The sequence below is a fragment of the Rhinichthys klamathensis genome, unplaced genomic scaffold (assembly GCF_029890125.1).
Source record: "Rhinichthys klamathensis goyatoka isolate OS25496 unplaced genomic scaffold, OSU_Roscu_1.1 h1tg000350l_1, whole genome shotgun sequence".
In the NCBI taxonomy this organism is placed as follows: Eukaryota; Metazoa; Chordata; class Actinopteri; order Cypriniformes; family Leuciscidae; genus Rhinichthys; species Rhinichthys klamathensis.
In genome coordinates this window covers 367,522-395,106 of record NW_026606862.1, presented here as the reverse complement: position 1 = coordinate 395,106, position 27,585 = coordinate 367,522, and the positions used below count along the sequence as shown (strand labels likewise).

Below are 27,585 nucleotides of genomic sequence, written 5' to 3'. Positions count from 1 at the left end.
TGTAATGCAGTTGTTGTCTTCATTACTATATTTGTATATGTGTGAATATGGAGCCGTACATGGTCCATCCATGCTTATAGAAAAATGTTTTTTAGTATGTTCCCATATGTTTGCTTGGTAAGGGGGACCTTCTCTTTTATTGATCATTTTCTTAGTCGTCTTATAATTTTCACAACAGGCGAAGCATGCACAGTCTTTATAGATCTTCTGTAAAATGATGCAAGAAAGAAACATAGACTGAAGTGAACTCGGGGATGGAGTAAGGGATGAACTCAAGTCTTGTTGTGAATATTCCTGAAAGTGCCTGGTCACAGTTCAGTGCTGTCTGTACCGGCTGCTTCAGAGTCGGGCACACCCTCCAGTGTGACCCGAGAACATATTACCCAGCGGGTCGAGTGCACTAACAGCTAAACACACACAACACCGCAGGAGTGACGGCTGGAGAACTGCACAGGGACAATGAGCAGCATGGCGAGAGAGATCATGGCGTTTGTGCTCACCACGTCAGGCTGGGTGCTGGTGTCCTCCACTTTACCCACGGACTACTGGAAGGTGTCTTCGATCGACGGCACGGTGATCACCACAGCCACCTTCTGGTCCAACCTGTGGAAAACCTGCGTGACTGACTCCACTGGAATCTCCAACTGCAAAGACTTCCCTTCGATGCTGGCGCTGGACGGTCAGGCTTTCCTCACGTGTGTGTGCTTGTGTACAGTAGTGGCTGAAAGTGATGTCTGGCGTAGCGAAATGTCACGGCTGTCATACAAAGAAATGATCAACACATACAAAAACAAGAGAAAACCAAACAAATATTAATAACTGATTATTTTCTAGTCAATGTATGCTTTTTCCTCTTGGCTTTTTGTTTTTCACTGCAGATTTTAAAACCGGTAGCTGTAGTTTGTATTCTTTGTCAAATAATTGTGTGTGACGAATACCTTAACCGTGTTTTGTTCTTCCCACATATGTTTAAAGATATTCCTCATATTTTGATGGTTTAATCAAACTTGTAGGTTCAATTAAAACAAATATCACCTCCAACATCACTTTTGACCACTGCTGTATGTGTTGGTTGTGTAAGAAATATTTCAGATTGCCTTGTCAAATGGAAGTAAAGCACTTTGTCTGATGTTGATCAGCATTAAAGCTGTTCTCAGATCATCTCAGATCCTCATGTTTGGGTCATGTAGCTCCAGTACGGCTGAGAGACACTCCAAACACATGTTGAAATTCAAACTTTACCCAGACTGTTCTGATTTGCATTTCTTAATACAATATAAAAGCATTTTCACTAGTAATTTCAGGCTTCATGAACACACACTCTTTAAAATAAAGCTCCTTTATTGGCATTGATGGTTCCATGAAGAACATTTAACATCCATGATCCATGAATATTTCCCAGCCGAAACTATGGCGAAACCCCATTTGGAAACCTTTATTTTTAAGAGTGTGAGAAGACAGATATATTTGTGTCTCGTTCTTCAGCATTAAAATACGCTCGCATTTCATCCCGCCGAGGTGATTTGTTTTCTAGGTATAATGTTCTCAACAGAGCTAAGCATTTGTGCAAGGCAAACACACACAAGTCTGAAACAACTCTGTTCCTTCTAATATGTCAATGTTTAGCACTTTTCAGAAAGCTAAGGGGAATAATTTAGATGTATTTATCCCCAGGCTGTTTCCATTCATTCATTTGTTTTCTTGGGTTAACTAGTGAGCTAATATTTCCCCAGAGAACAGCTAGAAGCGCGCGTGTGTGTGTGTGTGTGTGTGTGTGTGTGTGGGGACACCAGTCTGCTCTTCCATGACTAAAGGACAGACATCAGAGAAAGAGCCGTGATTAATGAATCACCATTTTCATAGCAAGATCTAAGAGGTTTTCTGTCCAAATACTGAATTATGACTTCATTTTTATCATACACTCACCAGCCACTTTATTAGATACACCTTGCCTTTGTGACAGATTCAAGAAGGTGCTAGAAACCCTCCTCAGAGATTCTGGTCCATGTGGTCATGCTATCCTCACACAGCCTCTGCAGATTCGTCATGATGTGAATCTCCCGTTCCAGCACATCCCAAAGCTGCTCTATTGGACTGAGATCTGGAGACTGTGGAGTTTAGAGAAGTCATCATGATCAAGAAACCAGTTTGAGATGATTTGAGCTTTGTGGCATGCGTGTTATCCTGCTGTTCGTATCCATCAGAAGATGAGTACACTGTGGCCATAAAGGGATGGACATGGTCAGCAACAACACTCAGGTCGGCTTTGGCATTTAAACAATGCTCAGTTGGTACTACGAGTGCCAGGAACAAGGCAGGACGGATCCATGCTGTTTGATTACACAAAATTCTGACTCTAGCATCTGAATGTAACAGCAGAAATACGGACTCATCTGACCAGGCAACGTTTCTCCAATCTTCTATGGTCCCTTGTTTGCTGTTCTCAGGGGACAGAAGCGTCACCGGTGTGTGTCCTCTGCTTCAAAGTTGACGTGTTGTGTGTTCAGAGAGGCTCTTCTGCAGACCTCGGGTGTAACCAGTGCTTATTTGAGTTACTGTTGCCTTTCTATCAGCTGAACCAGTCTGGTCATACTCCTCTGACCTCAGACCATTCTCTGCAAACCCTAGAGATGGTTGAGCATGAAAATCTCATTAGATCTGTAGTTTCTGAAATACTCAGCAACCCAGCACCACGTTCATGTTTATTACACTGTGATTGAGTGAGTGACTGAAACATGTTGTGCTTATACGGGGTGGTGATGGCTTAGTGGATAAGACACATGCCTTTGGTGTGAGAGACCCGGGTTCGAATCCACTGTGAGACACCAATGTGTCCCTGAGCAAGACACTTAACCCCTAGTTGCTCCAGAGGCGTGCGACCTCTGACATATATAGCAATTGTAAGTCGCTTTGGATAAAAGCGTCCGCTAAATGTAAATGTTTTACAGGTAGAATGGCATTATTTGATAAGAAAAGACTGTGTATTCTGGATATGGTTCAAAACTTTTCTCTCTAATTGGACCTTCTCAGTTTATATCGGTCAGCTTTATTCCAAATCTGCTTCAATGATTTGTGGTTTTTCACAAGGTTCTATTCTTGGTCCAGTTCTGTTTTCACTTTATATGTTCCCTTTATGTTATATTTCTCAGAGGCATGGAGTGTCTTTTCACTGTAATGCTGATGACTCTCTCTCAGGTGTGCCCACCTCTACGAAAACTGAACAGAAGGTCAACCGAGTCATTACTTAATTGTTTACATAAAGTTAAGTTATGGAAGTCATTGAATAATTTTTATTTAAATGAGCAAAATTGAGATAATCTGATTCAGGACCTATGTTTCTGTAAGAATGTAAATCGGTGGTTAAGAACATAGGGTACAGTTTGATGACTCTCTTAAATTTGATAAACAGATCAAACTGATTAAATCCTGCTTCTATTTGTCTTCAGTAGCAAAGATAAAAACTATTCCAGCCATCTACTAACCTGGAGAAGTGCTTCTCTGTAAGACTGGACTATTGTAATTCCTTGTGTGCTCACTGGTGTGAGCCAATCACTGTTAAATCGCACACTAAGTACAGAACACCGCTAGATTGTACGGGTGTTCGTAAACACCAGCATATAACACCTACTTTAGCTTCCAATTCAATACAGGGTCGATTTTAAATAACTAACATAAGTCTAAAGCACTACACAATTTGGCACGCTCTTATGTAAATGATGTTTTGCGCTCTCTTTTAAAAGAAAATTGAAATTACAATTACTATCATCAGCATTTGGCTTGACAGTTTGACGTAAAAAAAGAGGCTCTTGTTGTTTTTCTGTATTTTAGTTTTTTGTGAGATGTTGGTTGTATGCATTATTGGCTGCTTTTAGTGTTTTATTTTATTACATGTACAGCACAATGGTCAACGTTGTGTTGTTTTAATTGTGTTCAAGAAGTAAATAAAACAAACAAACTCTGAAGTGGGCGGCTGCTTGGATTGTAGGCACGTTTAGAGACCTGTCCCAGCATGGGAACCCTTTGCTTGTCAGGACCTCGTTTAACGTCTCATCCGATGGATTGTGCTTGTGTCTACATCACTATACTGGGCCGCTAGGACCCACACAGACCTCAGGGTGAACAGCGCCCCCTGCTGGCCTCACTAACAACTCTTCCAGCAGAACACCTAGCCTCCCATCCAGACTCAACCCTGCCCAGCTTCAGTGTGTGACAGTCTTGGGCTACAGGGGGATATGCTGCTGGCCAGGAGGCATCCATCCAAAATCAGTGAAATAAATATTGGCATTCTCACCAAAAAACTTCAGATGTGTGAACAAGAAAGATTCTGAGGCAATCAACTCCTCCTTACATAGTGGGAAGACCCGCATCCAGATTGGCCCCATTCCATTGGGCTTCAGTATTTCTCAGGGAAAGAAGTTTCCCCATAGCATCTCATCTACTGATAAGTAAACTGAACTTGAAAGGGAATTCATTGATTGATTAATTGACTGATAGTGTTTGTAATTTCATATGTTTTCTATTGTTGACAGGTTATATCCAGGTGTGTCGGGGTCTGATGATCGCTGCTGTCTGTCTTGGTTTCTTTGGATCTGTCTTTGCTCTGATCGGCATGAAGTGCACTAAGGTCGGTGGTCTTGACCAAACCAAGACCAGAATCGTCTCCTTTGCTGGGTTCAACTTTATTTGTACTGGTGGGTTTCGTTGACATCACACATCTCTTTCTCTAACATCTGAGCACTATTATCCACAGCTGAGGTGCTATACTCAGATATAATGCTGTTCCTCGCCAGGTCTGTGTTCTCTGACCGCCTGCTCCCTCTACGCTCACAGGATCACCTCGGAGTTTTTCGATCCTATGTATGTTGCGCAAAAGTAGGTACCATGTTTTTTCCCTCATAAGAAGTGTGAGTGTCTGCAGTGATGTAGGTGATGAAAGGTGTGCTTCCTCTCAGGTATGAGCTGGGCGCTGCGCTGTTCATCGGCTGGGCGGGCTCGACGCTGTGTATCCTCGGCGGTGCGGTGTTCTGCCTCTCGCTGACTGAAGGCATGAGCAGCAGGTAAAACGACACACGCCTCTTACACACACGCTTCAAAGAATCACATTTGTTTTTGACCCAGATGTCATTTCTGGGGTCTCATTTATGAAACTGTGCGTAGGATGCTTACTAAAAGTGTACGTGCGCCCGAAAGCCAAAAAGTGGTGTACAGCAAAAGATATTCTTATAAAACCTGCGCAAAATTCCCTTTATAATCCCAGTCAGCGGAAGATTGTGCGCACATGTGTCTCCTCCCTGAAATAACCATATATGAGCTTACAGAGCCTCGTTTTACTATGCATATCCTCATCTGCATATAATTTGCATATGCATATTCATCCATGTGATAACATGTTTAACGGTAAAAGACATTAGGAAAATATGAGATACGGATGTGCGTCACATTACATTGCTAAACATCATTTAGTAGCCGATTCTTGCCTTGTTTTTGAATAAATAAATGAAATAGTATAAAATACATTTCAGAGAAAGTTTTTCTCAATATTTTCCACTAGCCAAATAGTATTTTTAATTACGTCATATTTTTAATGGCCTTATTGTGCATTATTGATCATTATTTGCCTTAAAATATTTCCTCAGACCATGAGTTCTGCTATTATCATATTCTAAGCAAAAATTTAAACACAGCATGCCTCAGGAAAAGTGTTTAAAAGTATCACATTCACTACAAAATATTTCAATTTATTAGAATATACATTTTTTTTGTAACTTCTCGGTAATGATTACATAAGTGCTTAACTCCAATTAATGAGAATGGTATATTTAATCTAAATGTGTATATCTGATAGTTTAAATCATTATTTTATGTATTTAAACTGTTATTGTGAACATCAATGTATTTACAATTAGGACTCATAGTGAAGTTTAAAGTGGTTCCCTTTCGAAAGGTCTCTCGTATTGCGCAAGGCTAGCTTACGCTATGGGAAAACTCCTTTTCTCGAGAATATTCAAGCCAAATTTTTAAAAACTGCAACTGCATGAACCTATGGCGAGGCGGCTCACACACGCAAACCAATAAGGTCGCTTCAGAGCCCGCCAGAATGGCCGTGGCTTATGTCTTTACCCATTCAGCCTAGGTATTCAGATTTTATCTTCTTCAGCGAATTCATCACTTCGCTGATCTCTGGACGAGAAGCCTTCTCGCCGCCGTCAAAAAGCCTTCAGCAGAACAAGCCACCTGCAGCTCTGAGGACGCCGGTTTTCTTGGTTTTTCAACTGGACGTCGCCTTCAGCCCGCTGTTCTGCTGTGCTATCCGGTGCACTACATTAGTGTGTTCGCCGTTGCGTCACACTTTTTCTGAAAGAGCAAATTTGAGGCGTTGTTGCAAATGCCTCGAACCACCTGCGCCTCTGCAGAGGCCCTCTCTTCACATCCTCTGCGCTTCCTATCTGGGCCGTGACCACACGGACCTGCACTCGCTGAGGGTGCGATGAGATGGACCCACCCAGCGGACTGGACTGTCTGTTTTCACTGATGACGACCCCGCACTTCCTCCCCTTTGCTTGAGCCGCGTAAAAAGAAGTGCCGCGCACAAAGGATGCCAGAGCGGACGCACACGAGCGATGTACGCACCCGCGGCTAGGTGTCTTAACATTCAAGAGAGCTACCCCGCCCTCCGCCCTCTCGAGCGCTCCGACCCAGACTGACACCATGAGTGAGTTTTCAGAACTGCGTCACTCACTCGCCTTCTTGCAAGAACTCTTGGACGCGGGTCGTACCCCCTCCACGCTCAAAGTGTATGTGGCCGCCATAACAGCATCTCATGCTCTTGTGGCCGGACAATCCTTTAGAAGAAATGACCTCGTCGTGCGATTCCTTAAAGGGGCAAGGAGGCTAAATCCTCCGCGACCCCCCTCTGTGCCTATCTGGGACCTCTCCACGGTCCTGGACGCAATAAAGGGCGCCCCATTCGACCTGCTCCGGTCTGCAGACCTGAAGCATCTATCTACCGCTCTCTTACTGGTGCTCGCCTCAGTCAAGCGAGTGGGCGATTTACAAGCACTATCAGTAAGCACTTCCTGCCTTGAGTTTGGGCCTAACCAAGGTATGGTTACGTTCCTAAAGTGCTCTCGACTCCATTCAGAGCGCAGGTTATTTCGCTAGCAGCTCTTTCCTCGCCAGAGGAAGAGAGATGCGCGAATATACTCCCACCAGGGCTCTCAGAGTTTATTTGGAGCGTTCTGCCTCATTCAGACAGTCGGAACAGCTCTTTGTATGCTTTGGCCGCCGCACAAAAGGGCTCGGTGTGACACAGCGGAGATTATCGCGCTGGATAGTAGACGCTATTGCACTAGCTTACGAGTCTAAGGGCCTTTATTGCCCCTTTATTCCGCCGTCTGTGCGATGGCCGGCTGGGCCTCGCCGTCCACATTTAGGAGGTTTTATAACCTGGAAATTTACACTTTGCAAGCGAGGGTTCTTTCTATATAAAAGTGCAAGCACAAACCCCCAAAAGCCAAAGGGCTCGATACATGTCTGGTCCAGGCTGAACTCGAACTACGGTTCTTATATACGGTTCTATATCCTCCTGAGACCCAGAAAAAAAAAGTTTTTTGAATTTCATCTATGTCATCAGACTGCTTAGAGCACAATAAACAAATGGTAAGAAAACATATATATAAAATAATATTTTATTCATACGTTATGCTATGTCCTCTGTAGTGGACGCCAGGACTAAATTGTTTAAAAAATAAAATGACATGAAATTATATGTATAGGCAAAAACAATGGGATTTTTTTTTCAATCACCAATAAATTTTGGGGTTTCAGGATTTTTTCAACCAAAATTTGTATAAAAATTATTCTCAACTATGCAATGAAAGAAATAATGGAATGAATTGATACACCATTTTACTTTTTGCAATATGTGGGTAAAATGGCCATAAATTAATATTCCCATTCAATGCAATGTATCTATACACTGTATCTAATTTGCACATTAATGTGTTCTTGGAGCAACATTTAATGAAAAAATAAGTGTAATAATTGGAGTAATAATTGCCAACATTTTATCTAATATTTCATAGGAATATTGATGTATAATTTATTTCCATATTCACTTGTTGTGTCTCCCAGAATGCCTGATAAACATGATTTTAGTCCTGATGTCCTCTACAGAGGACACGTTTGAAATCAATGCCCTGTTCTGTAACAAAGTATTTTTTTATTTGAAACCCCTTAACATTTTCCTGAGATGTTGTTTTATGAAATACAATTTGAAAAAGTAGTCCAATTTAAATTATAATTACAATATATTATATTTCCATATGAATGCTACATTTGATCACTACATTAATGTCAGACATTTTTAAAGACCAAAGAGAAGTTGTTTTCATGGTGAAACCTCCAAACATTTGGTATCTCTGAAAAGTCCTGAATGTGCTCTTTACAGGACACCCAGGTTGTGTCATGTGACATGTATGATGTCAGAGAAATTCACTAAAATATAATGTCCACTACAGTGGACAAAAGCCTATTCTCGGGTCCCAGGAGGATATATATATATATATATATATATATATATACAGTATATACATACATAAAGGACTTGGCCCTGTTTAGGCCAATTCCTTGGTTCCCTATAAAAGGCTCGTCAAAGGGACTGTCTTCTATTAGGATTATAACCTTACTCTTCTATGGGCCTCAGGCATCTTGCCTTGGGTTATAGTATAAAGCGAAGTTTAAGCACGCACAGCGTTTTGAAGAGGGTTCCCATAGTGTAAGCTAGCCATACGCAATACGAGAGACCTTTTGAAAGGGAACATCTCGGTTACTAACGTAACCTCGGTTCCCTGAGATGAGGGAACGAGTATTGCGTAACCCGCCATGCTTTGCTGCGACAACACAGTCTGTACCCTGAACTCTGGCGCATGCTCGGTGAGCTCACCGGTCCGCGTCGACGCTTTTGTTTGTTTGTCCTCTCGCTTTGTTTTGTACTGTGTAAGTCCATAAACACTATGGATAACACGATATATGTCGGAAAAATGCTAGGGATCATTGCGATCTTTCTATTGATCACCCGCGATCTCAGGTGCGCAGCATTTCATCTGGATGTGCACAGCAGCAACAAAATAACTTACTCCCGTCAAGATCTCCTCTCTCTACGAGACTTTGCCACTCACTGCCCAATATCAATGGATGTGATACCAGATGACATCCTAAGCAAGCCGAGGAAGGCGAGGAGGGGTTCGCGCCAGGCTACGGAGGCGTCCCTTTAACCCCCCTCTTCCCTCAGTTGTGATGGCTAATATACAATCTCTCCAGAACAAGATGGACATCCTACATGCCAGATGCCAGGGGGAAAAATCCTTTCGTGAGGCCTGCATCATCGCGCTGTCCGAGACGTGGCTGAAGGACTCCATCCCAGATGAGGAGGTTAGTTTGGATAACTTCACCATTATCCAAGCAGAACGGAAGCCGAGCTAGCAGCTCAGAATGTTCATACTATGTTGAATAAATACCCTGAGGCCCCGGTGTTTATTATGGGGGATTTTAATAGCTGCAAGTTGGACACTGTTCTTCCATCTTTTAAGCAGTATGTTGATCCCCCCACTAGGAAAGAAAATGTGTTAGATCTGTGTTACCGGAACATAAACAATGCTTATACCGCCACTAGGCTCCTCGGATCACAACATCGTCTTCTTACTCCCGCAATATAGACAACTGCTGAAGAGAGAAAAGCCAGCTACATATAGCGTCGCCCAGTGGACAGAGGAAGCAACCGCACAACTCCAAGGGTCATTTGCATGTACAGACTGGAATATTTTTGATGGCGACCTAGATAAAAAAACGGAGATAATAACGGATTACATCAAGTTTTGCATGGCAACTAGTATTCCATTCAAAACTGTGAAAAGATATCCCAACTCGAGACCATGGATGACCAGCCAAATAAAACTTAAACTCAAGGAGAAACAACCAGCATTTAATTGTAAAGATTGGTTTTTGCTGAGAGACATTAATCGCTCTGTGAAAAATGAAATCAAAAAGGCAAAACTTGCAAATAAGGACAAATTAGAAAAAGATTTCAGTAGCATGAACACCAGACAGGCCTTTCAGAAGGTGAAAACCCTTGCTGGAACCACTTCGAATGCCAGCATTCCTACATCTACTGATGCCAGGTTTGACACCCTAAATTGCACCACTGAATGTGAGAGACTGCTCAGGAGCCTACCCACTCCTGAAGAGCCACACCTTGTCCCCTTAACGGTGGGAGACGTCCATCAGTAGCTCAGGAGGTGCCATACTGGCAAGGCCCCTGGCCCAGATGGAATCACGGGGAGGCTGCTCAAGAATTGTGCCCTGGAGCTATCTCCTGTTCTCCATTCACTTTTCAAAGAGTCACTACAGACAGCAACTGTCCCAACCCTCTGGAAAACCGCCACTATCATTCCTGTACCCAAAAGATCTCGCCCCTGTGAATTGAACCATTACAGACCAGTAGCACTTACTTCAATAATTGCAAAATGTCTAGAAAAACTGGTTTTAAACACTATCCTTCTGGTTGTCTGCCCACAGCTGGATCCTTACCAGTTTGCCTATAAGGCCAAAAGAGGAACAGAGGATGCTGTTGCATGCCTCCTTCATACTCTCCTCCAACATCTGGATTCTCAGAGCCATTATGCCAGGATTCTTTTTATAGACTTCAGCTCCGCCTTCAATACGATACAACGCCACCTCATGATAATGAAACTTCAACAACTTAACGTGCCACCTCTTCTCATTCACTGGATTTATGATTTTCTCAGCGACAGACCACAGGCAGTAAGGGTGGGTAGTATAACATCCCCCACCATTACTGTCAACACTGGAGCCCCTCAAGGGTGTGTCCTCAGCCCTTTCCTATACACACTATAAACTGACGACTGCCGTAGCCCTTACGACATCACAAAGTATTTCAAATACTCAGATGACACAGCCATACTCACCCTCCTCACTGGCACGGAATGAGTCACAGCATATCCCCAATCTGTTGCCCATTTCACCCAATGGTGTACAGACAGTCATCTTCTTCTCAATACCACTAAAACAAAGGAACTTATCTTGGAAACACACGTCAAAAATTCTCCACTGCTCATTGCCATATTTCCATCAGTGGCCAGTCAGTAGACATTGTTGACAGCTTTAGGTATCTTGGCATTATTCTGGACAATAAACTGAATTTTCGCCATCAAACCATAGACATTCACAGGCGCTGCCAACAGAGACTGTTTGTCATACGAAAACTCAGGACTCTCTCAGTAAAACCACATTTTCTTCTACTTTTGTACCGTAGTATCATTGAACCCGTTCTTCTGTACTGTGCCACCTGCTATTTCACTATGCTTTCACTCACTGATAGAAACAAGCTTCTTAAAATCACTAACACTTCCTCAAAAATAATAGGCCTTCCCACACCCAATTTGCCGGCTCTCATTGACACTGCTATCATTCGCAGAGCAAACACCATTATAAAAAATCAGAGCCACCCGCTGAACTCATGTTTCACCCTTCTTCCCTCAGGTCGTAGATATAGACAGCTACTCCATAAAAAATGACGGCTAGGGAGGAGCTTTGTAATTTCAGCCATAAGGGCGTTGAATTCACAGAAAGCCTAATTTATGTGTACAATGTGTATATGTGTATGTTATGAGTGGTGAATGTTGCTCCTGGTACAGACTGTGGAAACAAATTTCCTCTATTGAGGACAATAAAGAATGAATATATGAATACTATGCTTGTCTTATATAGATATAAGCCACGCCCATTCTGGCGGGCTCTGAAGTGCCAGGGCGCGAAGTGACCTGATTGGTTTGCTTGTCTGAGCCATCTCACAATATGTTTGTGCAGTTGCTGTGGCACAGCCAATGACTGCGCTAGTCACTCATCTGTGTCTGCTGTGCAGCTGACTGCGTTTTCAAAATTTGGCTTCATTATTCTCAAGAAAAGGAGTTTTCCCATAGCGTAAGCTAGCCTTACGCAATACACGTTCCCTCATCTCAGGGACAGGGGTTACGTTAGCAACGAGACGTTTTCACCATCGGTGTCGCCAAACTGCTCCGTCTCAAATGTTCATACGCATTACTCAGAGTTTGCGAGCAGGTGCGCACATTCTCCCGTCAACTGTGTTTTTATTAATCATAACTTGTGCGTGTGAAGTGGTGTACGGCTCTTTCAGGGCCTGTTTTGTGGGACGCACCGGTTATAAATGAGGCCCCTGGTCCCTGAGCGATATTAACAGATGACGATGTTGTTTCCCTGTTGCAGCAGTTCGCCGTATCCGTCGGACAGAAAGGCTTTCGTCAAAAGCGGAGTCTCTCTAATGTCTCCGCAGAGTCAGGCGTCTCACGCCAGGAGACCTCCGCCAGACTGCATCAGCTCTTCACAACAGTTCGACAAGAACGCTTACGTATAACACACAGTGCTGAAGCATGGCGTAATATCTCATTGGGTTCTGTCGCTCTTTTAGTGCCTTGGGATGGCCAGCACATGCTGTGTACCAGATGCTCTAATTCAAGATTGGGTTATTATTGCCTCTAAAGCATATCTACTGCAGCATGTTGATGTTTATGTTAATGTTTACGCAGCACTGCATGAGATCATCTGTCGATAGTTGTGTTGTGCTCCACCAGTTCGGGTGATTATTCATTTCTGGCATCAGTATCCAGACAGAATCACGTTTCAGGAGATTTGAGTTTCAATATTGTCTGGAGATTGTATTGCCTGTTTTGCCAAGCCTCAATAATTAATGTGATTTAAGAAAAATGTTTTTGATGTTTAATAAAGAATCAATATAATGTTGTTATAAATGTTGCATATTCTTGGGGTGATACAATTGTGCATAATATCTGTGTGAATATATTTGCTATATGTGACCCTGGACCACAAACCCAGTCTCGAGTCGCACGGGTGTGTCTGTGGAAATAGCCAACACTGTATGGGTCACAATTATACATTTTTCTTTTATGCCAAAATCAGTAGGATATTAAGTAGAAGTTAAGATCATGTTCCATGAAGATATTTTGTAAATTTTCTACTGTAAATATATTAATAAAATATTTTTGTGAGTGGATGCAGAAAGATCGTGAACATAAATACACAACTTTAAATGCTTAAGATTTTCTCAATGTTTAAATTTTTTGCACCCTCAGATTCCAGATTTCCAAATAGTCATATCTCGGGCAAATATTGTCCAATCCTAACAAACCACACATCAATTTAAAGCTTTAAAGTCAATTTCAAGAAAATTACCCTTGTGACTGTTTTTGGGTCATATTTGCTGAATTTGACTAATTGTGCCACCAGATAGATGATGTTTCAGGAAGAAATGTGCATTTCAGTTATTTACAAGCGTCTCACAGATTACGTCTTGCTTCTCTGCCAGACACACTCCTCACAATATTTATAGTAAACCAGCGTCATGATGTGTGTACAAACACAACACCCGTCCCTTCAGGACTTTCTCTAAAAGGTCAGACCGCAAACTGCTTTCCTCCGCTGAAGGATCGGCCATGTTTGCGAGAGAATAAGCATCTGCTCAGAAGACGAGCGATGAGGAAAAGTCTGATCCAGGTGTTTGGGTTCCTGTTGTCCACACTCGGCTGGCTCTTCGTCAGCTGCACGCTGGCCATGGACTACTGGAGAGTGCTCTTCGTAGGGGGCAAAGGCGGCAGCTGGATGATCAAGTCATCTTGGTACTGGTCAAACCTGTGGAGGGACTGTGTGACGGACACGTCCTCCGTCACCAACTGCAGAGACTACGATGTGCTGTGGGCCGTCACACGTAAGTCCTCTGGGATGCGGAGGGTCTGTTGCGGGCAGAGAGTGAGTGATTGACTGTTGTGCTCTTGACTAGCGTATGTTCAGGCTGTGCGAGGGCTGCTGATGGCCGGCATGAGTCTGGGCTTCGTCGCGGCTGTGCTCTGCTTCATCGGCATGGACTGCACATACATCGGTGGAAGTGCGGAAAAAAAGGATAAAATATTATTCTCCGGAGCTGCTTTTCATTTTGTCGGTGGTGAGTAAAACCATTTATCCAATATTTATGCATTCAAACTATATGCAGCCACACAGAATCTGATCTGTATTTCTGCATATACCGGTTTAATACTAGTAAGCTGAGGCACTAAAGCTCTGAATTCTTCCATTGGTTATAAATCAGCGTGGTTCCTTCCTCCTGAACTAGTCAAGTCTCCTTTATTTATATAGCACTCTTTACAATACAGTGTTTCAAAGCAGCTTTACATAGATAACAGGAACATAATGCAGCAAAGTTTCTTTCCAGAAGAAAATAGCGTCACCGTCCAGCTTAAGTAAGTTCAGTTATGTTTCAGTTTTGTTGTAAAAAGTTATTAATTTAGTTCATTTGTAAATATATAGCCACTCTGGGGAAACCATTGTCATCGTCCTGCTCAGTTCAGTTCTCATATAATAGTGTTAATGCAGGCAGATGAATATTATTGTTGAATATTTAGTGTCCTCAACTAAGCAAGCCGAAAGCCAAGGCAACAGTGGCGAGGAAATCTCCATCAGTGACGGAATGGAGAAAAAACCTTGGGAGAAACCAGGAACTGTTGTGAAATGAAACTAATGTACTCATTTGAAACATATTTTAAAAACAAAGAGTCGGATATTGTTGTGTTTGACCAGCATTCACCCGTACACATACTGAGATCTCTTGTTTCCTCCTCACAGGTGTGTCGGCGCTCGCGGCGTATTGTTTATACACAAACAGGGTCGCCAGCACGGCCTTTTCCCCCGCGGTCGACAGAAGTATTATAAGGTACGTGATACTCCAATAAAAGGCAATGTCATACGGTAACATTATCCAAGCTGGGATGTTTAATCGAGCAGTAGCACACGCTTGTGTTGGTTGCAGCAGGATCAGCAAACTTATATACACAAAAAATAAAGAAAACTAATGCACATTTGAGGAAACACTCAGGAGCAAAAGGAAAAGCGTCATGCTAAAATACTTACCGATAGACATAAGGACAAGGAACTGGACTGAACAGGGAGTATACACTAACTATATAAATGAATTAACATGGGGCAGTGGACACACAATAGTGACTAGGAAACAAGGACAACTAAAAAACAGAAAATAAACAGGAACCAGAAACATAGAAACCTAACCGAGATCAAATGTTTAATTGAAGTAAAATTACATAAAATAATTAAAGTCACTTTATATAAGGTGTCTCTATTACTGTTGTGATGTCAGTCTGTGTTCCCCTGTCTTTTCATGTTTAGCAGTTCCCTGTCATGTTTATTAGTCTTCCCAGGTGTTTTAGATTAGCCCGGCCCCCTTGTTATCTTGTTTAGCTTGTTTGGCCTTGTATTTCAGCCCTGTGTTTTAGTCCAGTCTTTGTGAGTTCTTGTGTTGTTACGGTTGATGTTGGTTGTACTGCTCCTGAGTCCTGTTCATGGTCTGAGTCTTTGTATTGTTTTCAGTTTATTGAATAAAGTGTGCTGCATGTGGATCCTGCTTCCTCCTCGTTTCTACCGCATCGTGACAGAAGAACTCACCGCAAGATGGATCCAGCAGCTGTCAGTAACCAAGTACTAAGGAGATTTCTCTCCTCCATGTTTCAAGATGGCCAGCCGATTAAGAGGTATGTGAAGGACTTCTTGGCTAGCTGTCATCTGGGATCATTAGATGACACCGAGCTCATGGATCTGTTCTTATCTGGAGCGGGCTGGATGCGGATATCGCTCAGCTGATGCCTGATGACTATACCGGCTGGACCCTAGAAGGATATATTGACCTGGCCCTTTACTTGAGCGGTTCAGCTTTTACTGTGGGCTTGGCTGATGAAACACCCCGCAAGCTCACAGTACCCCCTGAGTCAGTTCACATCTCGCCTGTCCAGCCTGAGTTCCTTCATGTCAGCCTAGCCGAGCCTGAGTTTCTCCACGTCACGTCAACCATCAAGCCAGCCATTGAATTGGTCTATGGCCGTCCAGGACTTGTTTCCAGCGTGGCTGATCCCCCGCTGATGTCAGCTCGTGCTGCCAAGAGAACCATCGCTCCCGAGCCCTTCCAGCCAGAGCCTGTCCAGCCCAGAGCCTTCACAGGTCCACGTCAGCCCTGCCGAGCCTGCGCTCCACGTCTCGTCTGCCCAGCCAGAGACCGTTCACGTCCCGCGCGCCGAGACAGTGTCTCCGGACAAGATGGCCACCATCGAACCAGTATCTCCTGAGCAGAGCCTGTCCCAGAGCCTCTTCCTGACTCTGTCACTCTCCCCAAGAATTTTTTTTGGGGGGGGGGGCATAGGTCCCACGGGCCCACGGCCACCAGAAGGGTCTCCTCCGCCGTGGCCGCCCGAAGGGTCTTCTTCCGCCGTGGCCACTCGAGGGGTCTTCTCCGCCATGGCCGCCTGCACAACCTCCTCCACCCTGGCCCCCTGAACTGCGTAGTCCAACTCGGTCTCCTGAACTGCCTGCTCCGACCTGGTCGCCTGCGCAGCCTGCTTCCCCCTGGACACCAGTCCTCACTCAGTCTCCAGGCCCTCTTCCGTTCAATGGCCCAGGTCCGCCCACGTTCCATGGCCCAGGTCTGCCATTGCAAGTCCCTGGTCCCGTTCCCTGCATGGACCTGGTCCTCCATCCCTCCCCCGGGACCGCCTCCGCTCCACCACCCTCCCGAACTGTGTTTCTGGTTTTGATGGGCGTCGGGAGCCGCCCATAGAGGGGGGGCTATGTTGTGATGTCAGTCTGTGTTCCCCTGTCTTTTCATGTTTAGCAGTTCCCTGTCATGTTTATTAGTCTCCCCAGGTGTTTTAGATTAGCCACGCCCCCTTGTTATCTTGTTTAGCTTGTTTGGCCTTGTATTTCAGCCCTGTGTTTTAGTCCAGTCTTTGTGAGTTCTTGTGTTGTTACTGTTGATGTTGGTTGTACTGCTTCTGAGTCCTGTTCCTGGTCTGAGACTTTGTATTGTTTCCAGTTTATTGAATAAAGTGTGCTGCATGTGGATCCTGCTTCCTCCTCGTTTCTACCGCATCGTGACAATTACATACTTGCGTCAAAAATATTGTCAGTTACAATGAACTTATGGTGTTTATGTCGTATTGCAAAACACTGTAATTATAGATTTAATTACATGCAGGCATTTTTTCTAATATAAGTGCAATGTAAAAACATGTATTTACACAACAAGTGCATTGCATCAAATGATTCAGTTAAATGTAAGTAGGCTACACAGTAGTTAAAGACACTAACTACTTTAACACTTTAACAGCAGGAGGCGATGAAGCACACAGATGCTGATACTGTATGAATACACTGCTGTCAGTAACACAGATTCACACACACACACACACACACACACACACACACACACACACACACAGATGCTGATACTGTATGAATACACTGCTGTCAGTAACACAGATTCACACACACACACACAGATGCTGATACTGTATGAATACACTGCTGTCAGTAACACGTGTTCACACACACAGATGTGTAATTAAAAAAATAATTCAGTGTTGATTATGATATGTCAGGGATGTACAAAATAGGCAGATATTTTGTTTACTAGCATTATCACTCATGTGTATTATATCTCTGTGCTGTAGGTATGGCATTGGAACTCCGATATTCCTCGGATTGGCTGGGAATTTCTTAATAATTCTTGGATCTATTTTATATGCTGTGACAGTCATTCCAACAAGGTAAATATATGTTTCAGTTAAAAATTTCTAAACTAATTAAGAATATTTCGTAATATTGTATTCTAAAGTTAAAGGTGAACTATGCAGGTTTTTTACCTCAACCGATCAGCTTCGGAGTCATTGGAATGGTTATATTACTCTTTTCGCAGCATCAGGAAGTGTCGCGTGATATCAGGTCTCGAGTCGTGATGTAACGAATTGCTTTACGGCAAAAAAGATCTGATAAAATTCTGATAAAATAAGCATCAAACTGAAATAACCCGGCGCCGTATACATGTGGTGTTCGAGGCGCACATACAATACAGACTGCCGACAGTTAAACAGGGCGCACAGCTCTTAAAGGGGCCATACCCTATTTCCACTCGTTACAGCGTCCATCCTACTGAACAGGTACCGGTGTACAGGGGGAGGGGATCCGGCCGTGAGTGCAGAGCCATCTCTGCGTGAGTGCTATTCACGACAGTACAAGTACTCCACAACGACTCTAGGGGGCGCTGTTTGACAAAAACGGAAGTCCTGCATAGTGCACCTTTAAAATTAAAAGAAGCTTCAACTAAGTATTAGTTCAGGGGGGGGGGTGAACACTTATGCAGTTAGTTATTCCAAGCCACAAAAGTTTTGGTTTTCAGTGGCGTTGGTTGCATAGATTGTATTTTTTACATTAAAGCTGCAAAAGATTTAAATTAATATTTGTTTAATTTCTTTTAAAACAGTTGAAAAACAGCTGTTTTAATGTGATGTTACTTTTTTATATTCACTGTAGCAAGAACTAACAATAAACAATATCTCCATACAGCATTTACTAACCTTTGTTAATGTTATTCAATAAAAATGTTAGTTCAGAGTGCATTAATATTAACAGATACAACATTTGATCTTAAAAATGTATTAGCGAATGTTGAGATTAATAAATACTATGGTAGCATTTTTTATTCTTAGTTCATGTTAACTGGATGTAGTTTGTAATAACTAATGTTAACAAATGAAATTTGTTGTTACAGAATATTTTTATAGCAAATGTGAAGATTGATGTAGCGTTCTCTCTTACAGGATGTTGAGTGCGTTTGCAGCGAGAGCAGAAGCCTCTCCGTCGTACGGCCAGCGGACGGCTAGTAAATCTCTCTACGCTCCAGCGTACCGCGCTCCATCGGGACCGTCCAGCGGCTCTCGCGGCTCCAGCGTCTCACGCGCCACAGGGGACAAAATACATGCCAGAGACACGTTTGTGTGAAACCTCAAAAGAGCTCTTTGACACGACAACCAGCAATAAAGTCTAAGCAGCTGCATGTTGGGTTCACTTTGTAAAAAGTCTTTCATTTGGTTTCAGTCATTGATCAACTATTAGTTTATGTTATTACACTCGGGCGCTCAAGAAGGCAGCCTAAAAAATCCATAGCTGGAAGAAAACAAAACTAGAGGTTTTTCATGTTTCATGGAAGGAAAGTGTTATTGCATACAGAAAGACCTTATCGGCTTTCTTAGAAGAGAACAAACACAACCCTAGGTATTTATTTGATACATCGGGCATTTTTCAAAAATATTGCATTCGAAGCTCATAAAAATCAAATATTCGTTTATTTAAATGACGTTTAATGTTTTTTAAGTAAATTTTTTAAAAAGTTTTTGTCACCATTTCTGGGCAAGCTTACGATTAGGCAATATAGACAACAAGCATACAATATATGTTAAAGTTTTCTTTTAGTTGAAAACATTGAACAGTGTGTGTAAACAAAAAATATAAAGAACAAAAGCATTTAAGCTCAAGCAGCGCCAACAGAAAAAAACGCCTAATAAAGCAGACCGCGCAGTTATCGTGCAGAACATATACATGCACTCGAGTCAGCATATGATTATCATGTTTATATTCACGTTTATGTTAAGAAAAACAAAAAAATCCACATGCTTCGAGTGAGAAACGCGCTGCGCTGACAGATGTTGCAGACACACACAGATAACGGTGTGCTAGGCGAAGTTTCTAACAGCAAAGACCCTTTTTCTGTTTTTAAACCCGTCTCCCTCAACGAAACTTAAAGGAAGTATATGTCTCAAAATAATTTAGCTATCAGATAAGTTATCATCTTCCCGGCTCACGCGGGGTCCAGCTGAGTTTCCCTGCAGTCGTGATGCAGTGATGGACAGCTCAGTCCACTGCTGTTTGGATTTCATGTGATTTCTCATTGTGGTGATGATATTATAACTCAGATTCATTAATTCATTTGATCAAAAGTAATTCCATTTAGTAAGATCATTTTCATGTAATTCCAAACTTTGCGAGGCAGACGACAACATTATGTGATCAAATACAAACAACTTGTTAACACGCTCCACAGCGCCACCCAGTGCATTTAATTATAACTGAGTTAGTGCTTAGGATTTATCATGGATTCAATGCATTTACGGCAAGCAAAGCAACGTAGAAAAACAAAGACATGGAATTTGTTGCAGCATTTCCAATGATGCTTGAATAATAATTCTTATGAGCAGTATTCATAGCAGAATGGTAAACAGACGGTTGTTGAGTGTAATGATACGTTCAGACAGGGATCGTTAACATTCATTTCAAAAGTAATAAATCTATGTCACTTATGCTCATGTCAATACTATCCAGAGATTCAATACCAACTCCAGCAGAACAAACCACATCCAATATATAGCCCAACCTATGGGTTGGAAAAGTAACATGATGTGTAAAATCAAAACCATCCAAAATGTCCAAATAGGAGACAGCAACACAAGTTGGATTATCAACATGAAAATGTATATTACCAGTCAAGACCATAGCAGGACAGAGTGGACTGAGAAGTGTCAACAACTCAGTAAACTCAGAAAAATAAAGGATTTGGTTTTGTGGACGGTAAATGAGCAGCACAAGAACAGGTGAAACACCACTGATTTTAAAAACCAGACATTCGAATGATGAAACACTTGGAGCATCAATAACATTAATAGATATGTTAGATCCAAATATAACAGCCAAGCCACCATCTTTACCCGAAGCTCGAGCAGGTCAATAAATTTATATCCAGATGGGGCACACATATTCAGATGCCATGTTTCACTAAGATTAAGAATGTAAATTTTACTGTCGAGTATAGTATCAGAGATGAGTGCCGTTTTATTGTTTATTGACCTTGTGTTGAAGTGTGCAATTTGCATAGTGCTAAGGTATACATTCGCCGCAAACTTCTGAGAGACAACCTCCGGATAGTGTAGATTTCCATGACAGATACCTTCAGGTAAGACTCAAAAGAGTTCAAATTTAAAATGTTAAACAAAACTAAATGAGGCGAGAGAAGCGGCAGCCTACGCGCGCCAGCGTCCTCTCCGAACCTCGTTGAGTAAATAGTCAAATGAACAAAGATGTTGTTATACACTGCTGTCAGTAACACTTGTTCATGTACACAGATTGTTGAGCTGCTCAAATCAAGATAGGCTTGAGGTTTTTTATTGTTATTATGATGTGGAGTGTAGATTGATGTGAAACTTAAAACACTTATAAAACATGCTTACTCTCTGAACCGGCTGTAAATTAACGAGAAATAAAGCTTCAACTTCCGACGTTTCCAAACTGCACAGCAGTAATGACTTTATTCATTCCTTTACTTGTGTAATCGCTCCAAATCAAACTGTGTCTCCGACGTGGGAGGCGGAGGAGGCTAAAGACTCTAGCATCAGTCGCTAGTTGAGAGAAATATTTACTCTTTTTAGTACATTTTGGTAAAAAAAATTCCTAGACATCATTGTTTTGGCAGTGTTTAGGCCCAATATTCTCATCTTTGATGACCATTTTGACTGTTTAGGATTTTTTTTTTTTCATTTACAAAGTACTACAGCTGTCTTGATGGAAATGTATCACTTTTCCAAAAAAGTATTGTCCGGACCTCCACTGGGAAGGAAATATAGTGACGGACCTCTTGGAACTTTCATTGAAACCCCTGGTCTATGACATCATTGCGTAAACACCCTTTTGGAATCCACGAGGTGACATTTGTAATACACAAGCATGTAATCCGGGTGTCTGTATATAATAAACACAGTGTGCGAGTGGCATTGATGACACCACAAACAAGCAGCGTCCTCGCCCTCAGACCAGTGAAAGCCCCAGATCCCTTCAGTACACCTTACGGAAGCTGCGTTTGTCTTTCAGCGGACTTTAAAAGATCATCTATATTATCTTCTCTATCTGCATCAGACAATCCCAGCATGCACTACAGAACGCTGCTGATGTACACTGAAATAGGCTGCTTCGTAGCGTGCGTCTGCGGCTGGATCTTGATCTGCTCCACTATGCCCACGGAGTACTGGACTTACTCTGAGGTGGCCAGTTTAGTCCTCACATCTTCCCACTATTTCTCCAACCTCTGGAAAGACTGTCTCTCCGACTCCACCGGTGTGTCCGACTGCAAGGAGTTCCCCTCGCTGCTGGCTCTGCAGAGTAAGTGTTCTCCGAGAGCTTCTTCATTCAGTCAGTAATGTCTGTACAGCTCCTGAACGTGTGTTCTGTTAGTGAGTAGGGACTGATAGACAGTGAACTGACACTGACGTTTCATGACAATCAAGAGTAGAGAGACATGCTGTTGCATTATATGTGGCTATAATGATACAAAAATAATAAACCATTGTTTTGGCTACAGGAAATAAGATAAAGTTGTTGAATTTCATCCTTTTTATATACATGCAGTCAAACCAAAAATGATTCAAGTTTAGTGGTGTTAGTGGTATTATTAGTGGTTCAGGTAGTTCATTTATGTAAGTGAGGAGAGCAAAATAAAGTAAACTGTGATTATACCCAAAACCTCTTCATACAGAGACTACCAGTAACATTTTTAACAATTCGGGACCAATAATGATTCCTCCACTTTGAGCTGATCATGTTTTGCTGAAGTGTGTTTTCTGTAACTGCTAATGCTCTTTTTACACACACACTGAACAACATGAAGCATTGCTTGGTCACTGGTTGAGCTAAACTGGTATTATCTAATTGTGTAGTTAAATTTAACAGCTGACAGATATTCAACATAATTCATGTGTGAGAAACAGAAGGACGGACAAAACCAGTGAAATATCCACTGATCTGGGAACTCTGAGTTCTGCTCATATTTACTACCATTTTCTAAACTATACCGAATAAACTGTGATAATGTGAGAAATGTTGAAGCTGTCTGAATAAATTTTGGTTTGACTGTATAATACTTGATTTTATCCATGGGGAATTGATTGGCTGATTGGATGGTTGTGGTTTGCTATTGGCTGATTGCATGTGAGTGACAGGTTAAAGCCCCGCCCTCATCATCAGAGAAGAGAAGAGATGCTGCAAGAGGAACTTATTCTGATTCAAGATTATTAATACAATAATTATGTGCACCCATAAATCTTTTAGAATGGGTTTGCAAAATATTAATCACATAATACAATATTACTGCATTGTGAAAAACACTAAATAAATAAATAAATGTGACTATTGTTGTGTCCATCTTTCAACAGCACACATTCATCTGTGCCGATCTCTCGTCATCACATCCATAGCTCTGGGATTCTTCGGATCCGCTCTGGCTTTGGTGGGGATGAAGTGCACAAAACTCGGAGGCTCTGAAACTGTGAATGCAAGAATAACCTTCGCTGCAGGGATCAACTACTTGTTGTCAGGTAAAGCCAGCGCTTGTCCAGCCGGTCCAGCATGCTCCGGCTCCTCTGAACTCTTGTGTCTCTGCTTCAGGTCTCTGCGGCATGTTGGCTTACAGCTGGTACGGCCACAAGGTGATTGCGGAGTTCATGGATCCCAACTACAAGGCCAAAAAGTGAATATTTCAGTACAGAAATGAAATGTGCAGTTGATGCGGATCCGAGTTGTAACGGTGTCTCTTGTGGCGACAGGTTTGAGCTGGGAGTGGCGCTGTTTGTGGGATGGGGCGGATCGGCGCTCCTGCTGGCCGGAGGACTCGTGTACAGCGTCACCGCAGGGAACCAGGCCTGCCAGTCCAGGTATCAATCTGATGACAATAACCCGTAACTCTGAGTGAATCGCAGGAGGACAGGAGTGATACTGTGCTTTGAGAAAACGAAGCCTATTTTACAACCAAGTGCCTTGAGATTCCCCCTTCAATACAACATGGAGATACACTTTATTTCAAGGTGTTCTTGTTACAGTGTAATACTGAGTAATATTAATTAGCATGTGCTTACTACAGGGTTATTAGCCTTTACAGTCTTACAGAGTGCTTACCTAAGAAAGTACTGGGTAATATTAAGAAAACTACATGGGTAAGATCAGGTTTACCTAGTGTCACGTAACTGCTCTGAGACTTGGGTGAAGATCCAAATGCAGTTCTATTGGGGCAATCCAAAATCATAATCCATGTTAGTGATGGGACGGTTGATATGGGGCTCCGATGCAGTTTTTAAAGCACTATTGTATCACACATTGTTCAGATGCTTGTATCGAAATGACAACACCACGTGATTGATGACGTTTGAGGCTTCGACCCTCATGCAGTATCGGAAGGTCGGGACAGCTGATTTTAAAAAATTGCCGCGTCGCGAGATCACGACCCCACCTGATGCATAAAAGGGAAAAAAATTATTGAGGCGGCATTATTTATTTAAATTCACTATACACTATATCAGGGTTTCTCAAACTCGGTCCTGGAGGGCCACTGTCCTGCAGAGTTTAGCTCCAACCCTGATCAAACACACCTGAGCAAGCTAATCAAGGTCTTCAGGATCACTAGAAACACACTGGTAGGTGTGTTTGATCAGGGTTGGAGCTAAACTCTGCAGGACAGTGGCCCTCCAGGACCAAGTTTGAGAAACCCTGCACTATATACACTACATTTCCCTATAACAAATTGTAAAAAAAAACACTCAAAATATTTTTTAACTAATATAACACTTTTCTCAAACTCAAAGTCGCTTTACAGGGCAGGTAAATATAAAGATTCAGGCACAGATAAAAATGGAAGGGGCGTGGGGCTACGAATAGGCAGAGGTGAAGAGATGGGACTTGAGGCGGGACTGGAAGATGGTGAGGGACTCAGAGATGCGGATCTCATGGGGGAGGGAGTTCTAGAGCCTGGAACTCCCAGGAAATATGTTTTATTGCTGTTGAGTTTGAGGAAGTTGTGTTGCATCCAGGTTTTAATAGCTGACAGACAAGAGTTGATGTGGGAGAGGGAAAGATCGTGGGGGATTTGGTGCTGAGGTAGATCTGGGTGTCATCGGCATAACAGTGGAAGTTCAGGTTTAAGTGGCCAAGGGTGAGAATGTAGATGATGAAGAGGAGGGGGGCCGAGTACGAAGCCTTGGGGAACGCCTTGGGTGACTGTGGCTGTGGCAGAGGTGTGGTTATGAAGAGAGATGAAGTGAACACAAACAAACAAGACCATTCTTGTATGTCATGAACTTCCTTAGCTTTATTTGGTCACATGCCTTTCCGCTCCGCAGTGATTTGTAAGATATTGTGGAGAAAACAAGTCTGACCACCAGATGTCGCTAATGCGCATTGTGTTAAAAGCTTTGATGAACCGTTTTTCGGCACAATTTGATGAAAGCCTTCACTAAAGTTTCCCATCACTAATCCATGTAACAGGCAGTGGGTCAAATACAAACAATGACAGAGTCCAGGACAGGCAAACAGGGAAATCCAGGAAACCAGGCAGATGATCCAAAGCATTAACACGGGAAGCCAAAGAGAGCGCGCTCAGAATTGCAGTGTGACACAAACAAGACTTCGCCAAGAATGACTGAAAGCACAGGGCTTATATAGGCAGAGTCAACAAGGGTAATGAGAAACAGAAAGTAATTAGGCATAATGAGTCCAGGTTATGGGAATTGAAGTCCATGAAAGGAAAGCAATGGAGTCAGGAGGAGTGCCCTCTGGTGGAGAACATCCAGCTGGTGGATGCAACACCTCATTATTACCCAGTTATAAGTACATAGTCTGTACATAGAGAAGAGGACTGTGAAATATAATAATAATAATTCGTTACATTTATATAGCGCTTTTCTAGGTACTCAAAGCTCTTTACATAGAGGGGGGAATCTCCTCAATCTCCTCAACCACAACCAATGTGCAGCACCACCTGGATGAAGCGACGGCATCCATATTGTGCCAGACACACACACACCAGCTTACTGGTGGAGAGGAGACGGAGAGATGAAGCCAATCAGTGTATATGGATGATTAGGAGACCATGATGGACAGAGGCCACTGGGAAAATTTAACCAGGACACTGGGGTTACACCCCTACTCTTTTTCCGAAGGACATCCTGGGATTTTTAATGACCACAGAGAGTCAGGACCTCGTTCAACGTCTCATCTGAAGGACGGGTATATATACTGTGCTACCAGGTTTGGTTTAGGGTAGTTGCATGTAATAATGCATAATTTAATGTTATTACTAGAGTAAGTACATGCTACAAGGACACTAAAATTAAGTGTTACTCAACATCCATGCGAAAGGCAACTAGTGTGTAATCAAGAAAGTGTGCTTGTGTAAAAATGTAAGTTTTCATAAATTGAGGGACCGGGAGTCTGTTTTATTTCCGAAGTGCTTCCCCTGCTTTATTTCAATGGTCCACTTTAGACATTCTCCTGACTGTAAGTAACTTTGCAACTACATGTCGCCTTATTCTACTAACCCGAACCCTAACCTAACAGTACTAATACTCTAATGAGAGGTAGTTGACATGTAGGTACAATGTTACTTATGCTTAGTAGAATGTCTGAAGTGAACCACTGAAATAAACCAACGTTTTTATGAATTTTCTACAAAGATGTCCTGCTACTGAACATAATCATGATTTAATATTTGTGCCTTCAGCTCCAAGACCCAAGAGAAGTCATATCAGAGTCGTTCCTCTGAGGCGAAGCAGAAGTCGCTGTACACTCATCCGCCATCGCCCGTCCCGAACAGAGCCAAGCCGAAGCCGAAGCCCGAGCCCGAGCCCAAGCCCAGCAGGCCTGCTAAAGGGTTTCACAGTGTGGACGCCTATGTCTGATATCCTCCTGTTTTACCATGCGTTTATCTGGAAAACCTCTTTATTGGTAGTGTAAAGCATTCTGTGAATCTTTATGCAAGTCTTTTTTTAACATCATCAACATTGTGATCAAGACACAAAATTAATTGTTTTACAGTAATAAATTGGAGTGACTTTAGTCTATCCTGATGACTGTGTCACGGTGATGCTCTTCAAATCTCCATTATCTCAGATTTTAGTCGTTTCGTCTCTTTGTTCCTGTTTTAACTGGATTATTCACTGCTGCCCCATGTTAGTCCGTCAGCGTGTGCAGGGTTTATCACTGATGAAGCGGAAGAGATGCAATGTCAAATACAGTCGCTTTTATGAAGCAACAAAAACACTTTTCATTCAGACCTTTATGTACTGGGTAATACAGAGCCAATTTTCTGCCATAAAGTAATGAAACTTGTTTGTTAACAAATGATTAATGAAATCATTGTTTCTGCCGAAAATTATTACATTGTTTAAATTAATACATTTCTAGCTACCTGTGATTTTGTATATGTACATTTCTGAAATAACTTAGACAGTTTCCTCTGATATCAGATCACTCTAAATTGTAATGTGGACTCATGCATTTTCTGTAAAGCTGCATTGAAACGTGTATTGTGAAAAGCACTATACAAATAAATGTGAATTAAATATAAAGTTCAACACAATCCTAAACTACTTAAATACTAATAAAGTGGGTCTACACTCACCTAAAGAATTATTAGGAACACCATACTAATACTATGTCTGACCCCGTTTCGCCTTCAGAACTGCCTTAAAGGTGGGGTATGTGATTTGGAAAACGACCAGCAGGTTTTGAAAATATACAATTCAAATGGTCCTACCTTCTTTCCTCCAACGC

General features: G+C 42.4%; 3 protein-coding genes across 4 annotated transcripts; all 3 read left to right on the top strand.

The window, feature by feature from the left end:
- Positions 1-401: 401 nt before the first annotated feature.
- cldn10b (claudin 10b) lies at positions 402-13,150 on the top strand. 2 transcript variants are annotated; one of them, XM_056232619.1, is made up of 5 exons: positions 402-679; positions 4,530-4,691; positions 4,791-4,872; positions 4,953-5,057; positions 12,307-13,150. In XM_056232619.1, exons 1-5 carry the CDS (start codon positions 460-462, stop codon positions 12,449-12,451), a joined length of 714 nt encoding a protein of 237 aa, XP_056088594.1. In that variant the 5' UTR covers positions 402-459; the 3' UTR covers positions 12,452-13,150. The 2 variants fall into 2 exon arrangements, with proteins under 2 accessions (XP_056088594.1, XP_056088593.1); XM_056232618.1 differs by having other exon boundaries at positions 12,304-13,150.
- A 240-nt stretch (positions 13,151-13,390) lies between these two features.
- On the top strand, positions 13,391-18,983 carry LOC130068956 (claudin-10). Its single transcript, XM_056232613.1, has 5 exons — positions 13,391-13,819; positions 13,892-14,053; positions 14,731-14,818; positions 17,619-17,714; positions 18,765-18,983. Exons 1-5 carry the CDS (start codon positions 13,588-13,590, stop codon positions 18,943-18,945), a joined length of 759 nt encoding a protein of 252 aa, XP_056088588.1. The 5' UTR covers positions 13,391-13,587; the 3' UTR covers positions 18,946-18,983.
- A 2,889-nt stretch (positions 18,984-21,872) lies between these two features.
- Positions 21,873-27,380, top strand: cldn10c (claudin 10c). The gene is made up of 5 exons (XM_056232621.1): positions 21,873-22,149; positions 23,199-23,360; positions 23,431-23,512; positions 23,589-23,696; positions 26,534-27,380. The coding sequence occupies exons 1-5, from the start codon at positions 21,918-21,920 to the stop codon at positions 26,709-26,711; spliced, it is 762 nt and encodes a 253-aa protein (XP_056088596.1). The 5' UTR covers positions 21,873-21,917; the 3' UTR covers positions 26,712-27,380.
- Positions 27,381-27,585: the final 205 nt, after the last annotated feature.